This window comes from Chelonia mydas, chromosome 9 (assembly GCF_015237465.2).
Source record: "Chelonia mydas isolate rCheMyd1 chromosome 9, rCheMyd1.pri.v2, whole genome shotgun sequence".
In the NCBI taxonomy this organism is placed as follows: Eukaryota; Metazoa; Chordata; order Testudines; family Cheloniidae; genus Chelonia; species Chelonia mydas.
In genome coordinates, this window is record NC_057855.1 from 7,249,905 (window position 1) to 7,266,855 (window position 16,951).

Genomic DNA, 16,951 nt, shown 5'->3' on the forward strand with positions numbered 1-16,951 from the left:
CCGCCGGGCGCTGCCTTAATGAATTCAGCTGTTGTGTGTCCCCCAGCATGGGAAAGCGCGGCCCCGGCCCCCCCCAGGGCACTGTATATATACAACGCCGTTCGCCCCGGGGCCCATTGTTCCCCTGTCATCTCCAGAGCACGCAGCGGTGGAGACGAGGAGCGAGGGGGGGACCCCTGTGCCGGCCCAGCTCCCAGCACAGCAGCCAGGCAGGCAGAGGGGAAGAGCCGGCCCAGAACCAGCCTAGTGTTCCCACCTGCCACACCATGCTGCTGCCGCTGGTCTGCATCCTGCAGCTGACGGCTGGTGCCCCCGTGGGCAAGGAGTTTCACCAGATGCCAGCCAGCATCCTGCAAGGTCAGTGCGGGCGCCGGTGGGTCACCAGTCCCTGCTCAGCCCAGGCAGAGCCCCGCCAGGCAACCAGGCTCCAGGCAAGGGGCTCATTTCCTGCCAGGGGGCTTTGCTTACGGGATTGGTGCAGCTGACAAGTGGTGTGTGGGGGGGAAGGGGTTCTGGGAACCAGGACTCCTGGGTCCCGTTCCAGGCTCTGGGACGGGAGTGGGGTCTAGTGGTTAGAGCAGGGCAGCTGGGAGCCAGGACTTCTGGGTCCTATATTCCCAGCTTTGCCTCCTGCTCATTTGGGACAGTGGGCAAACCCCTTCGCGGTCCCCCCCTGGGGATCCCCAGGGCTGTGTGGTTCATTGTAATGGCTCAGGGCTCCCATCCTGGTGGGTTTCACCATGGCCGCCCTGGGCTTTTTGCAGGGGCTGGTCAGGCTCGTGGGGGGCACTGCTGGGAACAGGAAGGGCCGAGGGGGAGATGTGTCGGGGAGGGAGCTGTCCCCACCCTGCATGCACCTGCTGGCTTTTGCAGAGTAAATCGAAGAAAATACCTGGGCCGGGGTGGGCTCATCCCTAAACCCCAGCCACTGCAGCCAAACCCCGCCTTTCTGCTTGGGTGGGAATTCCCAGGCGAAGGGAAGGACTGAGCCCTCACGGGGAGCCTTGGAGAGGCCCTTGGGATCCCGGCCCAGGGCCGCTCTGAGGTAACTCCTGGGAACCTGAGCACCATTGTAAGAGGCCGTGCAATCTCACAGCCGTGCATGCCCAGACACAAACACACGCATGCCACCCCCCAGAGCAAGCCCGCAATGCAAACACCACCCACGCAACCCCCTAATGCAACCACACACAGACAATTCAAACACAACCTCTCTCCCCATGCAAATATCCCCCCATGCAAACACACGAATGCACCCCTCAGTGCAATCCCCAAGGCACCGCCAGGCAAACAACCCCCCCAATACAACCCCTCATTAAAACACCCCTGCAATGCAAACCCCCCCCCCCCCCCCCCACAGTGCAAACACATCTCCAACCCCGGCTGGAGGGGCAGGGCACCTTCCCTGCAGTGAGTCTGGTTGCTAAGCGCCATGCCCGGTGCCCAGCACACGCCCGTGTTGTGGCACGAAGCCCTGACAAGCCCATTGCCGTTTGGAGGGGTGGGGTGCCCAGACAGGCTGAACCGGGTCCCAGGCTCAGCTCTCCCCAGCTCCCAGAGCCTGGCACTCGGCACCCAGACTCTACAGGCCTGGAAGTGGCTGGCCTGAAACCCGGGCGCCGTGCCCTGCTGCAGGGGAGGACTCTGTTTGTCCGACCAGCAACGCACACAATGCACACGGGGAAGCCAGGTCTCCGGGGTCCTATTCTCCACTTTGCCACGTACTCACCTGGGACAGTGGGCAAGGCCCTTCGCCCTCTGTCTGCCAGCTTGCCCCGCTGTGAGAGGGTGGGCCCCACCTCAGGACCCCCCGGGGCAGCCACGTGCTCTGTGCGAGGGTCAGGCACAACAGGGGAAAGACCCTCCTTATCGGCACCTGGCCGCCTGGGAGGCACATGGCTTCACGGCTCCTGCTTGGCTCACCAGCTGTGATGCCATGGCACCGGAGGGGGGGCTCCCGTCGCCCGCTGACTCTCACCGCCAGGCATGGGATGGGATCCCACCCAGCGGGGACAGCAGCCACAACCTCCTGAGCCCCAAGGGGGGGAGACAGGCCCCACGCCAGGGGCGAGCCAATCCCAGGCAGCGGGATCCCCATGCGCAGGGTTGGACCGGGCCCAACTACTGCAGGGGAGACCACCTGCCCAGGAGAGGCCGAGGTGGGCAGGAGGACCCAGCTCAGCCCCAGATCTCCCTGGCTGCTAGGGCCTGACATTGTCCCCCTGTGATGGTGCTGCCCGTGGGAGCCTGCTGAGGTCACTCAATTAGGGTGAACTGCAAACAGAATGGGGCAGACAAACCCCAGAAGCTGGTGGATATTCCAATACTTTGATTTCCCAAGCCAGCCCAAAACAGCTTCTGCAGCACCTCCCGGGTTACTCAGACGTCCAAACAACGCAGTTCCCTTCCAGTGCCCAGCCTCCAGCCAGACCCACGTCAGATACGATGACGATTACGGAAAATCTTGTCTCAACATATAAAAGAAAAGGTTCTTGCAATCCCAAAGGATCAGCCAAACACCCAGCTCCAATTCTAACTTAGACCTTACCCCAAAGCCACGCTCAGAGCCAATTCCTATTAACTAAGCTAAAATGTATTAAAAAAGAAAAGAGAGAGAGTTGGTTGAAAGATCAATAGGTGGAATCTCCTTCCTTAGAGGTTTTTAAGGTCAGGCTTGACAAAGCCCTGGCTGGGATGATTTGATTGGGGATTGGTCCTGCTTTGAGCAGGGGGTTGGACTAGATGATCTCCTGAGGTCCCTTCCAGCCCTGATATTCTATGATTCTATGATCAATACACAGACAGACTTGAATTCAATTCTTGAGGTCCAGATACAGAGCAGAGATGAGCTTGTCGTTGTCCAAAGTCCTTTTAGAAATAGTCCAGAGGTTATAGTCCAATGTCCATATTCAGGGTGACTCCAGTCAGTGACTGGGGATCTCAATCCTTATGGCTCAGGGTTTCCCCCTCTTGAAACCCAAAGCAGAGCGGAGATGAAGAAGGATCATGTCCCAGGGTCTTTATACATTTCCAGCAGCCTTTTGGCCTGATTAAACAACAGGCTTAACTTTCCTTCTCCTAAACATCATGGCAATTAGCACAGTGTAATTTATCCATTAAATACTGTAGTTCACATGTAGGATACCCCAACCTTCACAGAGACATATTGACAATAACACGATTTCACTCAAGTGTTTTCCTAAATGTTAATATTCCTTTTTTGATCTTTGAATCAAAGCCATAGCAATAGACAAGACTTGTTTGCTTACCTCACAAGCCCTGAGCAAACACCTACCCTTCTATCTCTAACAATGTAGGCTTGCATTTCAAAGCTCTGTTCATTTCCATCTCTTCCTAACCGTCTTTAAAGTCCGGCAATGCGTCAGGTCAGTCTGTGAGTTAGTTAACTCTTTCTGGCCCTGTCACCGTTCAATAAGATATATTAATTTCATTAAGATGATGTTGAAGTAAAAAGAAAACGGTACAGAGTTTAAGCATAGAAGTTTCTGGTTATCAGGGAATAAGGTACAGATGATCAAGGGGGGCGAAATTTGGTTTAGGACGGGTGGCGTAAGGAATACATAATCTGCAATCTCCCCAAATGGGGGTAAAAGTTTAACGGGTCAAAGTACAGACATTGAGATATGGGGGTATGTTGTTCATATAATGGCTATGTTCAGGTGTGGAGTATAATGAGTGGATACGATGATGAGGATGGATTTACCCTCATTTGGTGGGATTTAATGTTCAGTGAGTTTAAGGTTTTATTACACTCATAACCTCACACCCGCTTTGGTCTGTTCTCTGCACTCCGGGGCCTCAGTCGCAGCCACATAGAGGTCCAATGGGGAGAAGAGGGGTGGAACTGTGCTCCGGGATGGGGGGCGCGGCCATGGGTAGGGAGGGGGCACAGCCAAGGCGCGGCGTAAGTGAGAGCAGCCCCAAGGGGAGGCAAGGGGGCTTGGAGCCGCCCTCCAGGCCGAAGCGGCTGGCAGTCAGGGCCGCGGGCTAGGGCTAACCAGGCTCCTCTCTCTCTCTCTCTGCAGCACTCTCCAGCCGGGGGACGCTAGTCCTGGAGGCCGCCCTGAAGAGCGCTCTGGTGGCCTTGGAGGGGGCGCTGGCCGAGCACGAGCGGCAGCTGCGGGAGTGTGGGGAGTGCGCGCCCTGCCTCTTTGGGGACTGCGGCAACCGGAGCGGGGAGTGTGCCCGTGAGTGCCCGCCCCCCGCCCCGCCGGCCCAGCCACACACACCAGCAGCGCAGGCTGGCTGGGGGCTCCTGCACGAGGCCCCATGGCCTGTCCCCTGGTCAGTGGCAGTCCCACGGCGGGGAGGTCGTCAGTGGGGCAGGCTGGGGTGACTGCCAGAGCAGCAGGAGCCCTGCTGTTGCCTACAGCCTGTTCGCTCCAGCGAGCAACCCTACAATAACAAACCCGCACAGCCGGCCTCACAGCTGTCCTGGTAACACCACGCACGGGGGCTAGAATGGCTAACCTGTGTGGGCAGCACCAGCCCCCACAGACCACCCTACAACCCTGCGCTCCTGAGAGACCCTACAAGAACAAACCCCGCATGTGCCAAAATACCAGGTCCGGGGTGGGCTCATCCCTAAACCCCAGCCACTGCAGCCAAACCCCGCCTTGCTGTTTGGGTGGGAATTGCCAGGCGAAGGGAAGGGCTGAGCCCTCACAGGGAGCCTTGGATTGGCCCTTGGGATCCCGGCCCGGGGGCCGCTCTGAGGTTACTCCTGGGAACCTGAGCACCACTGTAAGAGGCCGTGGAATCTCACAGCCGTGCATGCCCAGACACAAACACACGCATGCCACCCCCCAGAGCAAGCCCATGTGTGCAGCCCAGCTCTCTGGAGAGACCCTACAATAACAAACCCCATATGTGCACAGCCCAGCTCTCCTGAGAGACCCTACAACAACAAACCTTGCATGCGCACAACTCAGCTCTCCCAAGAGACCCTACAATAACAAACCCCACATGTGCACAGCCCAGCTCTCCCGAGAGACCCTACAATAACAAACCCTGCATGCGCACAACTCAGCTCTCCCAAGAGACCCTACAATAACAAACCCTACATGTGCACAGCCCAGCTCTCCTGAGAAACCCTACAACAACAAACCTTGCATGCGCGCAGCCCAGCTCTCCCGGAGACCCTACAATAACAAACCCTGCATGCGCACAACTCAGCTCTCCCAAGAGACCCTACAATAACAAACCCTACATGTGCACAGTCCAGCTCTCTGGAGAGACCCTACAATAACAAACAAGGGCCCATCCAATGGATGTTCAGACTGCACTATGGGGGAAGAACCGGAGGGAGGGCATGAGGGTAAGGAAGGAAATTCGGCAGCATGGTGCCCTCAGCTGATAGCCCGGCCCCGTGCATAGCCTGTGGGCAGGGAGTGGCTCCACTCTGACCTGTTTCCTCTCTCCCTAGCCCCGGTGGCCCCTCTGGCTCCCCTGCCCAGCTGCCAGGCTGTCCTGGAAGCCCAGGCCACCCCGGAGCAGGCCGAGAGGAACTGGGCGCTGAGCAAGGCGTGTGCCCCCTACCAGCGCCTGTGCCCCGCTGACGACCTGAGCCCTGACGCCTGCGTTCAGCTGATGGCCAGGCGCTGCCAGCTGCGCCTGCAGGAGTGCAGTAGGTACCAGCCCCAAATGGCAGCATGGGGGGGGTGGGGGAATCCTAACCTCATGCAGCAGCTCAGTGGAGTTCACCGAGCAGGGGGATGGCCCACCTGGTCTCTGGCCAAGTGACTTCAGACCCAGCGCCCCCCCATCCCGGGACCCCTCACAGCAGGTCTGGAGGGGGGTCACCCACTGGGCCTGAGCCCATCCCCCCCACAGCAGCCCTAGCCCAGGAGCGGGTGCCGAATGTGGCTCGGCTCCCATCCCTCCCCTGCCCTGCTGTGCCAGCCGCCACCCTCAGCTGCATCCACAGGGGGCGCCGCTGGGCAGCACAGGGCTCTCTGCTGCCCCCTTGGGCTGAGCCTAAGCGCTATGCTCGGCGTGGGCTGGTTTGATGGAGGGATCGCACAGGAGACCCTACAATAACAAACAGGGAGCCCAGACAACAGAGAAGTCGTGCTGTGGGAGTGACCCGCAGTGCACAGTGCAGGGAAAACAGGCCCAGATCAGGCCCCAGCACTGGGCTCAGGTGCCCGCTGCTCTGCCCTGCAGCCCCATCCCCTCCTCGAGGGCTGGCGCCAGGGCAAACACCACCCTGCCCCCGCCCACAGGTGGGACAGAGCGAGGGAAGCTCTAGGTCCCAGGCTGGCATAGCTCCTCCCCAGCTGGATGATACCAGCCCACTGTGTAGCTGGGTTTCGCTCCTGGGAGACCCTACAATACACAAACCACTGTGAGCAGCCCCCATAGTCACAGGAGACCCTTCGATAACACACCAGTGTGTGCAACCCCAGCATTTCCGGGAGACCCCTTAATAAACCAGCACTGCCCCACGCTCTCAGGAGCCCCTACAATAACAAACACCAAATGGCAGGGAAACCCCAGCCTGGGCAGGAGGCTGATTTCCAGGAGTTGTGAGGGGGCCCAGCCGAGGGGGTGGGTGGGGAGTCCAGGAGGCCCCGGCATGCGGGTGGCATGTGTGCCCAGCAGCGCGGCCCATCCCTCAGGTCTCATCCCCCTGCAGGGCTGGAGAGCAACATGGACGATATGAACAACCTCTCGGACCAGCCAGCACCAGGTGAGTCTACAGCTGCTCAAGGCATTTGGGGCCACGCCCCATGGGTGTGTGGTGGGCGCGGGAGCGAGGGCTGAGCATCACCCTGCTGCCAGGCAGGGACATGCCTTCCCATGTGCCTCAGCTTCAGTAACAGGTGGCGATGGGGGCAGGGGCAGCTGCCCCGTAGGGTTCACCATGGATGGGCCCAGCTTGCTGAGCTCTTCATACCCTCTGCCCACCCTGCCTAGCTTGCATGGGGCCACAGCACCACCCCTCAGTGCTCGCTGCCTCGGTGGGCACCGAGGTCGGCATCGGCAGGGCTGTGGGGGCGCCTGGGGCTGCCCCAGGACACAGCTGCATGCGTCCCTGGCCCACACACACATGCACCATGCAGTGCATCCCTGGCACACACACACACGCACCGTGCAGTGCATCCCTGATGCACGCGGCGCACACACCGTGCAGTGCATCCCCAGTGCGTGCACACGCACCGTGCAGTGCATCCCTAATGCACACACACATGCATCGTGCAGTGCATTCCCAGCACGCACACACACACACCATGCAGTGCATCCCCAGCACGCACACACACACCATGCAGTGCATCCCTGGCACAGACACACATGCACCATGCAGTGCATCCCCAGTGTGCGCACACATGCACCGTGCAGTGCATCCCCGACTTACACACACATGCACCGTGCAGTGCATCCCTGGCACAGACACACACACGCACCACGCAGTGCATCCCTGACGTGCACACACACACACACCCCCCTTGTTATTAAGCACTCCTGGAATTAAGCATGACAGCTCCATGAAGACAGGCCATTCCACACCAGCTCCCAGTCCCAGCTGGACCCGCCCCTGCAGAGCCCTGTTAAAGGAACAGGTTTCAGAGTAACAGCCGTGTTAGTCTGTATTCGTAAAAAGAAAAGGAGTACTTGTGGCACCTTAGAGACTAACCAGTTTATTTGAGCATGAGCTTTCGTGAGCTACAGCTCACTTCATCGGACGCATAGCATATCGTGGAAACTGCAGAAGACATTATATACACACAGAGACCATGAAACAAAACTTCCTCCCACCCCACTCTCCTGCTGGTAATAGCTTATCTAAAGTGATCATCAAGTAGAGCCATTTCCAGCACAAATCCAGGTTTTCTCACCCTTCCCCCCCCCCCCCCCCAACACACACACACAAAACTGTTAAAGGAACAGACGCTCTAACCGGCCTGGTTTGGGCCCTCGGTGGCACCCAAGAATATTGGGGACCAACTGAGCCTCTTGTCTCATGAAACATGTAGGACAAGGATAGCAGGGGGCTGCGGGTCGGGAGTGAGGGACATTGGCAAAGCTGTAGGGGAGCCTCTTCTCTCCCCCCCATCTGATCTGATCTCTTCTCTCTCTCTCTCTCTCTCTCTTCCTCCCCAGGGACGTGTGGCCGGGGGGTGGTGGCACCCAATGCCACAGCAACCAAGGGCAAGATCGTGGGGGGCAGTGTGGCGCCGCGGGGCGCCTGGCCCTGGCTGGTCTCGGTGCGGCTGGGCGGGGAGCTGATGTGCGGCGGGGTGCTGGTGGGGGACACCTGGGTCCTCACGGCTGCACACTGCTTCGCCGGGTATGGCTGGGGATAGCCCCAGGGGGCACAGGCAGCTACAGGCACCCAACAGCCTTGCAGCCGAGTGGGGGCGTCTCCCATGGGAGCGTTGAGTGCAGCTGGCCGGTGCCAGCCCAGGGCAGAGACAGGGCATGGCCCCTGCGCAGCTCGGCTTCAGGGGCAATGGGGCAGCCTCCCTCTCACCATGCCACCCTGCCCAGCCACTGCTCGGGCCAGGCCCTGCTGTCCCCTGATGGCGGGGGGGGAAGGTGCCTGGCGCAGGGCAGCTGAGCTCCAGGGCGGGAAGCCCCAAGGGGCCCAGCTGGCAGAGCTGCCTGGGGCCAGATCCCCTGTGTGGGGAGCGGGAGGGGGGGCCTGGCTCTGCCTGCCCCCTCTCATTCCCTGCTCCACCCTCCCGCAGGAACGGCAACGAGCTGGCCTGGACGGTGGTGGTGGGGGACTACGATCTCGCCAAGTGGGACGAGGGCGAGCAGGTGCTGCCCGTCAACCGCATCATCACCCACCCCAAGGTAAGATGGGGGGCCCCCCAGCATGTCCCCCACCTGCCTGCCCCAGGTGCCTGTGCCCAGAGGCCCCCCGCCCCTCCCCCAACCACCCTGGGACCCCGACTGCCCCCAGCATCCCAATCCCCCAGCACCCTGACCATCCCCCGCACCCCCACTCCCTCACCCCCTGCTCCTCTCCCCACACAGTTCAACCCCAAGACCTTCCACAGCGACGTGGCGCTGCTGGAGCTGGGGCGCCCGGTGGCCCCCTCGGCCTGGCTGAGCCCGGTGTGCCTGCCCGACGGTCCCGAGGAGCCCGGCCCAGGGACACCCTGCTACATCGCCGGCTGGGGGTCCCTCTACCAAGGTAGGTCGGGTGCGGGGCAGGGGCAGTTCCGCCCAGCGCTCTCCTCCGCCCCCTGCTGGCGGGCCCTCTGCCAGGGGAGTGGGGGTTGGTCCAGGTGCTTTCCCTGCCGGAGTAGCGTCCTCTGGAAGCCAGTGGGCCCCAGCGACCCGGGCATCTCCCCAAAGCTGGGACGGGGCATCCGGCATCTCAGCCAATCCAGCGGGCCAGGGATGGCTCCCTGCTGCCCGGGCACTAGGCCCAGGTACAGCAGGGGTGGGGGGCGCAGTGGGGACAGCAGCCCCTTCCCGTGACTTGCTTTTTGCCCTGGCAGAGGGGCCGTCGGCCAAGGTGGTGATGGAGGCTCGGGTGCCCGTGCTGAGCCAGGACGCCTGCCGCAGTGCGCTGGGCAAGGAGCTGCTCACCAATGCCATGTTTTGCGCCGGCTACTTGGCCGGCGGCATCGACTCCTGCCAGGTAACGGCTGGGGGGGTCCCAGGGTGAGGAGGGGGTGCCCCCACGATGGGCCAAGCATGGAGCCACGGCACGTGCCACGGAGCAACCAGTGCCAAGGCCAGCAGTGCCACTGCGATCCACCAGAGGGCAGAGCTGGGAGCTGCTGGCTGCTGGGGCTGGCACACATCAGGCTGGAATCCCTCCACCAGGCGTGACCTGGGGGCAGACCCAGGCATGGGTTGCCTGGCTGGGGCAGGGCAGAGCAGGGGGGCTCCCTTAATCTTGACCATTGAGGAGCCTAGGACTCCTGGGTCCTATTGCCGGCTCAGCTGCTGGCCAGGGCCTGCCCAGCTCTGTGACTCAGTTTACCCTCTACCCAAAGGGGCCAATGGCAGGATGGGGCCACGTGCTCCTGGGGGACCTTAGAGCTGGTCCCTGCTTTGCCCACCCCTGCCCAAGCTTCATGCCAGCCTGTGGCTGCTTCTCCCCCAGGGAGATTCTGGCGGGCCCCTGACGTGCCAGGAGTCCGGGTCGCAGCAGTCCGTGCTGTATGGCATCACGTCCTGGGGGGATGGCTGCGGGGAACAGGGCAAGCCGGGAGTGTACACCCGCGTGACAGCCTTCGCCGACTGGATCCGCCGCCAGATGGACAGTGAGTGCCACGGCCGGCTCGGCAGCAGGGGCTGCAGGGGGCACAGGCCAGGGCAGAGCAGCCTGAACCTCAGGGCCATGAGCTGGATAACAGCGGGGGTCGGGCGAGGAATGGGCATTGCCTGGCTGGGACCAGGTACTGTCAGCCATGGGGGAAGAGGGGCCCAGATGGCAGCGCCAGGGCGGGGAACTGAGCCACTAGGACACCGGAGTCTCTGTCCTAGGCAGGATAGGAGGGTGTGATGGGGCGATGCCTGGCAGTCCCACAGGGGGTGGTGCCCAGGGTCACCCCAGGGGAGGGGCGGCATCCAGGGGTCCCCCCAGGGGAGGGGGTGGTGCCCAGGGGTGTGGCCCTTTCTCTCCGTCCCTAGCCCCTAGCCCCTCGCCCTCCCCAGAATCACCCGAGAGCAGAGAGCCCACCTGCTTCGAGCTGCTGGCCGCATCCCAGCTGCCCGGTGAGCGCCAACACGCAGAGCTCGCCCACCTGTGCTCCTTCTATGCCCAGTCGTGCGCCCCGCCCCAAGGCCGGGCCGCCTGCGCCCGGGTCGCCGAGGAGACCTGCAGGATGAAGAGGAGGAGATGCGGTGAGTGGCGCTGGCCGGGGGGGGGCTGGGCGCTGCCAGGGTGCAAAGCCTGCAGGGGCACGGGCTGGGAGGCCTGGGGGACACACCCAGAGCCGTGGCCCAGGGGCTCTGACCCTCAGCGCTCTTTGGGCCTTGGGCTTATACCCACAACCTGGCACCAACCCCTTGCCCCCCGAGGGCAGAGCTACCCTCTGCTGCCCCCACCCTGCAGATGGGGCCACCCGACGGGAAGGGCAGGAGGGAGCAGAGCGGGGCCGGGGGGGGGGGGGAGGCTGAGGTTCTATAGCTAATGGGGTGGCTGATAACATGCTGTAGGGGCAGAGCGGGACAGGGAGGGCACACGGTGCCCCAGGCCCAGGCTGAGGAGCTAAGGGGAAAAAGGCCTCGCTGAGTCAGGGTTGTGCCAGCTGCTCTGTGGGCCCTGGCGCCGGGGGCACTGGGGGATGTCCCGCTAACGCCCAGTTCCCCACAGAGCTGCGCGCCTATGCCCAGACGCTGCTGGATTTCCTGCGCCGGGCCGAGGAGTTCTTCCGAAACCAGGTGGACTTCGCCTTCTTCACCCACACCCTGCCCCGCTTCATGGAGCAGCTGTACGGGCATCTCTTCCCCGCCCGGGTTCGCCGGGCCACGGCAGGTACCTGCTCCCCGGATCTGCCACTTCTCCTGCCCAGGCCTCGCCAGGGACCCCCGCCTTTCCCCCACAATCTTCCACCCAGGCTACGCCAGGGACCCCCATTCCCCCAGATCTCCGACATCCCCCGGCCAGACATGCCGGGCCACGGAAGGTACATGCCCCCCCCAGATCTGCCACCCCCCACTTCCCCCACCCAGGCCACGCCAGGGACCCCCACCTCCTCCCCCCAATCTCCCTCCTAGGTCATGCTAAGGACCTGCATCCCCCCGGATCTCCCACATCCCCCGGCCAGGCCATGCTAGGGACCTCCTTGCCCTGATCTCCTTTCTCCCCTGCCCAGGCCACACCAGGGACCCCTGCCCCCTGGAGCTCCTACCTCCCCAGGCCATGGCAGGTAGCTGCCCTCCAGATCTCCCCCACCTGGGACATGGCAGGGACCCCTGCCCCCTGGATTTCCCACCTCCCCCGCCCTTGCCGGGACTCACGACCTGGACCCCCCCCAGCCCCATACCCTGCCTCTGGATCCCCACATCCCAGCTCTGGGCCCGCACGAGGACATAGGGGGACCCACTCGCACTGCTTCGGGAACCTTGATCCCCCAACCTCCACTGGGGACTTTGAAGGCACCCCCAGTATGGGCTCCCCAATTGTGTCAGCTACAGCCCGGCACTTACTGTCCCTCCTCAGCACTGCGAAGGGTACGGGGTCTTTCCGGGAGCTGGCTGCCTCCCCCATGCCCGCAGCATCCAGCTGCCTGCAGAGGGGCTGTCTCAGCCCATGGCTGGGGCTGGGCTGGGGCACTGGGCCAGCTCCCTGGCACCTGCCCACAGCAGCATGGCCGCTACTTGCCCCACCCGCTGCCAGCCCCACATCCTGCCCCACACGCCCCCCAGCGCCCTGCTGCTGAGACTGAGTCTTGTATCGTCTCCCCAGGGCTGGGGGCCGAGGGGCAGGCAAGCCCTGAAGAGGTCCCGAGCGCCCCCAGCAGGTAAAGCCAGTCCCAGGGCTGGGTGGGGCCCCGTGTGAGATCGTGGGAGGGGGGGAAGAGGTGCTGGCCAGGGACTGGGGGGAGGTGTGGGGCTCGGGATCAGGGGCAGGGGGGAGGGAAGAGGCCTGTTGTGGTGGGGGTGGGGTGGGGTGGGGGAAGAGACAGGCCGTGGGACTCAGGCCAGTGCCAGGGGATACACAGGTGGCCCCTGTCAAGGTCCAGGGGCATGTGCCACCCCTCCCTCACCCCACACATCCCCCACCTCTTGGACAGACCCTCAGCCAGGGGCTGCACAGCCAGCCAGCCAGCCACGGGAGCCAGGCTCCATGGAGGGCACGGTCCCCCCAGGCTGGGCATGTGGGGGTGGCATTGACTCGAAGGTGGGCAATAGCGGGTCCGGCTGCAGGGTTATAGTCTCATGGGCTGGTGCTGTCTGGCATACCCCAGGGCTGCTGGGACCCCCACTTCCCAAAATGCTCTGCTGCTGGCCGGGGGGCGGGGGCGCGGTATGACAAGCTGCTCACCCTGCCCCTCATCGCAGGACCCAGCCCCCACCCTTCTTGGCGCTGTTCCAGGCCGTGGGCCCTGCGCTGGAGGACTGGGTGGGGGAGCTGAGCGCCATGGCTGGGGGCAACACAGCCCCCCCAGCTCCTGCACTGGCTGCGGGGCAGCTCCGAGGGGAGGAGCAACTCTTCCTGCAGGTAATGGGGGGGTGGGCTCTGATTGGGGAGGGGGGACCCCCAGCCTCTCCAAAGAGGGCAGCACTGCAGCCTGAAGCTGCCCGTGGGCACCTGGCCCCTCCGGTTCACAGTCTCCACTCAGCTGGACCCCAAATCCAGCCCCCGCAGGCCACCATGGCCCTAGCCCAGGGGCAGGAACAGCTGGAAATCCCATCTGACCCCAGCACCCCCAAACTGACCCTGGCACCCCATCAACCCACCCCCTCCCTCCCTGACCTCAGCACAGATCCCCGCACTCCCCCCCACCCAGCTCCTTCTCCATCATCCCCCGCACCTTATGGATCCCCACCCCCCTCCTGAACCCCCAGCTGCAGGGAGCCCCCTCCTCCCACAGCACCCAGCACTGCCTGGGGCGGGTGTCACTGGCATTGCCGGCGGGTGCCACCCGTACGGGCCCCGCTCATGCGGCCCCGCTCACTCCCTGCGTCTCTCCGCTTCAGCAGGCCGAGGGGGCAGTGGAGACGCTGAAGGGGCACGGCTGGGCCTTTCTCCAGCAGCTGCGGGCTCAGCTGGGGGCCCAAGGAGCGGGGCCACCCCCAGGAGCTGCCTCCCCGCTGAACCGTAAGTGCTTGCTGAGGGGTGAGGTGGGGGCATGTCTGGGGGCACCTCACCCCAGCTAGTTACTCACGGCAGGGGCAGTGCAAGACACATCCGTGCCCGGTTAGACCTCAGCCTGGATGGCACTGCAGGGCCTGTCATGGCATTGCCCTGCCTCATGCCAGGGGGCTTGGTCATGGACTGGGCAGCCTGGCCTCAGCTGCTCTAGGGCACTCCGGTGCCAGCCGTGCCACCTGGCTCATGGTGCCATCGCATTGTGTTGCCGGGGGTGCACTGGCAGCGTACGGGGCCTGTGGGGAGCCTTTCCCCATGGGGCAGTTGGGGCATCTCTCTCTCTCTGTGGCAGGATTTGCAGCTGCGGGGGACCCATCCCTGCGGGCGAGGCGAGAGCTGGGGGGAGCCCTCCCCAGCACTGAGGGACCAGGTGATCACAGAGGTATGCCCACCCCCCAGCGGTTGCATGGCACAGGGCCTGGGTTCCCACCTCCCCCACCCAAGCGGGGGGGAGGGTTGCACTGGGACCCCCACTGCAGCCAAGAGGTGCCTAGCTTCCACCATGCCCTGTTGGGGCAGAGCCATGTTGAGCTCACCACTACACCCAGCCTGGCAGCTAGGATCAGCACCGAGGGCCCTGTGCAGCTTGGCTGAGCCAGGTGCCCCCTCCAGGCCTTTCCCTCTCCACCCCAGGGGTGGGGGGCCAGGCTTACCTGTTCCCCCTCAGGGGTCAGGGCCCCAGAGGTAGGGCTGTGCCAGGCTAGGGGGTTGTTGGGTCCAGGGTACTGGACTCATGTGCCATGCAACCCCCCTGCCCTCTTAGCTGGAAACATTCCTCCCCCCACCCCAGTGGCTCCGTGGCATTGCTGGGCCCCATTACACACCAGCTACCCACCATCCCAGAGGTGGCTGCAGTGATCCTTGCCCAGCCAGTATAGCACGTCAAGTCCTTTTGGCCCCTTTGAGACAAAAGGTGCCAGGGAAATGCCAACGGTTGGGTGGCAGGGGACAGGCCCGGACCAGCTCCTGGCAGCCTGGCTCTCCACCAGCTGGGGGATTTTGGTGAGTGCCCTGACCGCCTCTCCCCCTCTTGGCGCAGGCTGCCCAGGGCTGCAGGAGGCAGCGCTGCAGGTCCGCGCCGTGCAGGAGCTCTACCGCTGGGTCCTGCGGGTGCCGGAGGGGGACCTGGTCATGACCTTCCAGGAGGTGAGTGAGCCATGTCCCGTGGGGACACAGGGGCTGGGGGTATTGAGCCAGCCCCCAGCACCACACCCTGCCTCCCACTGGCCCCCCTGGGCTGCAAGGGCTACTGCCACAGAGAGGCCCACCCCACCATTCCCCCGCTCCCCACATTGCCCCCGCTGGCCTCCACTCCCCATACCCCCAACATGCTGCCTCTCCCTCCTGGTCTCCATCCCCACCCCCCACTTGCCCCATCCCCTGGCTGGGGGGGTGGGCGGGGAGAGTCTGTCCCTTTCTGGTGGCAGCTCCAGGTGCCAGCTGGGGGCTGAGCCCTTTAACCTTTACCTCCATGCAGCCTGGGTTCAAATCCTGCTGCCAGGGTGGGGAGGGTGCCACCCCTCAGGGGAGCCCTTGAGCCCAGCTCCCCTCAGGGGCTGCCAGCCAGCTGCACCCCACAGCAGTGGGGCAGGCGGCTTGCAGAGGCAGGCAGGCCCCCAGCCCATGCTCAGGGCAGTTCTGCCAGCCCAGGCGTTGTGCAGCCTGGAGCACCTGCTGCCACGGGTCACCATGCTGCCAGGGGCTCCCCTGTGGCTCTGTGCCCCCTCTCCCCTCTCATGCTGCTCCCCTCTCCCCACAGATCCTGGTGGACCTGGGCTCCAAGAACACCAAGGGGCTGTACAGGGCACGGGTTCGGGCCACGGTTGGCGGGAAAGCCACTGCCTTCCCCGCCCTGGTGGGGCTGGAGAGCGACTCGCTGTATCGCAGCATGCCCGGCCTCATCGCCCTGGCACTGGCAGCTTTGCAGACCTAACGGGACCCCTGCTGCCCCCTCGTAGAGGAGAACCGGCCGGGGGTCCCTATTCAGTGCCAGCCTTGAGACAGGGCAGCACCAGGGCCAGGTGCCAGCCAGGTCCCTTGGCACAGCAAGCAGGACCCAGCCTGGCACACCCTGTTGCCATGGAGAATGCCGGGACCCCAAAGCCAGCTCCTCACAGCAAGGCCTTCACTGGGCAGGGGGGCAGCCAGGACCGGAGGGGTCCCTTCCACCTCCCACGCTCCCTGGAGTCTGGGCCAGCCCCCCCAGCTGTTGCAGGGGCTACATGGGGCTGAAATGCAGCCAGGACCGGAGGGGTCCCTTCCACCTCCCATGCTCCCTGGAGTCTAGGCCAGCCCCCCCAGCTGTTGCAGGGGCTACATGGGGCTGAAATGCAGCCCCCCCCCCACCTCAGAGGGCTAAGCTGAACTGCAGCTGAGTGCCCCTTGGCAGGGCATGGCCTGGACATGGGTAACCAGAAGGAACAGCCTCCCCCTGGGCTTTCCTTTCTCGGTCAAGCTGGGTCCTAAAGGGCTCTAATCCTGGGCCCCCCAGGCCCGTTTCCAGACCCCCATGCCAGCCCCAGCAGCTTCGGCTCCCTGTCAAACAGCCACCAGAGGGAGCTGATTCCTTTGGGGGTGTCTGCAGGCTCCCCCTTGGGGGCATGCCTCTCAGAAGCTATTTATTTGTACAAAGAAAGGGTTATTTTTGAAATTAAAGCTATGTTTTATGGTAACTAAAGTGTCCGTAATAAACAAACCCCACAAGGCACCAAAGAGGGGTAAAGGGGATTTCACCCCCAGGCATTGCCACCAGGGACCTCCCACCCCGGGTTCTACCCAGCTGATATGCCTGGGGGGGTAAGTTCCCCACATCTCAGCCAGGTGGGGGCCCCTCTTGGGGTTCTACCTCCCCCCAGGCATTGCTGCTGGGCAGGCCCCCCCCCCCAGGGCATCTCAGCCATGGGCCCTGGGCTCCAGGGTGTGGCAGGGGGCAGCTGGTGGGCTATAGCGCCTCCAGCAGGTGGTGAGCGTCCACCAATCTCTTCACAGAGAAGCTCCCCCCAAGGGGCCTTCACAGGCTGTCTGCCCTCCCTTCATGCTCCCTGTGCTCTCACACCCCTCTCCCCCACCTGGCCCTCCCAGCTGCCCTGGCAGCCCCAGGAGATGGCCCCCCCGCCTCCCATGCCCTGGTGCTGCCTTTCAGGCTCG

General features: G+C 63.5%; 1 protein-coding gene across 1 annotated transcript; it reads left to right on the forward strand.

The window, feature by feature from the left end:
* The first annotated feature begins 266 nt into the window (after window positions 1-266).
* On the forward strand, window positions 267-16,039 carry PRSS56 (serine protease 56). Its single transcript, XM_037909033.2, has 17 exons — window positions 267-357; window positions 4,047-4,208; window positions 5,447-5,647; window positions 6,659-6,712; window positions 8,125-8,311; window positions 8,712-8,820; window positions 9,004-9,163; window positions 9,474-9,616; window positions 10,088-10,247; window positions 10,642-10,830; window positions 11,303-11,464; window positions 12,398-12,452; window positions 12,994-13,153; window positions 13,633-13,753; window positions 14,097-14,186; window positions 14,844-14,950; window positions 15,564-16,039. Exons 1-17 carry the CDS (start codon window positions 267-269, stop codon window positions 15,735-15,737), a joined length of 2,325 nt encoding a protein of 774 aa, XP_037764961.1. The 3' UTR covers window positions 15,738-16,039.
* Window positions 16,040-16,951: the final 912 nt, after the last annotated feature.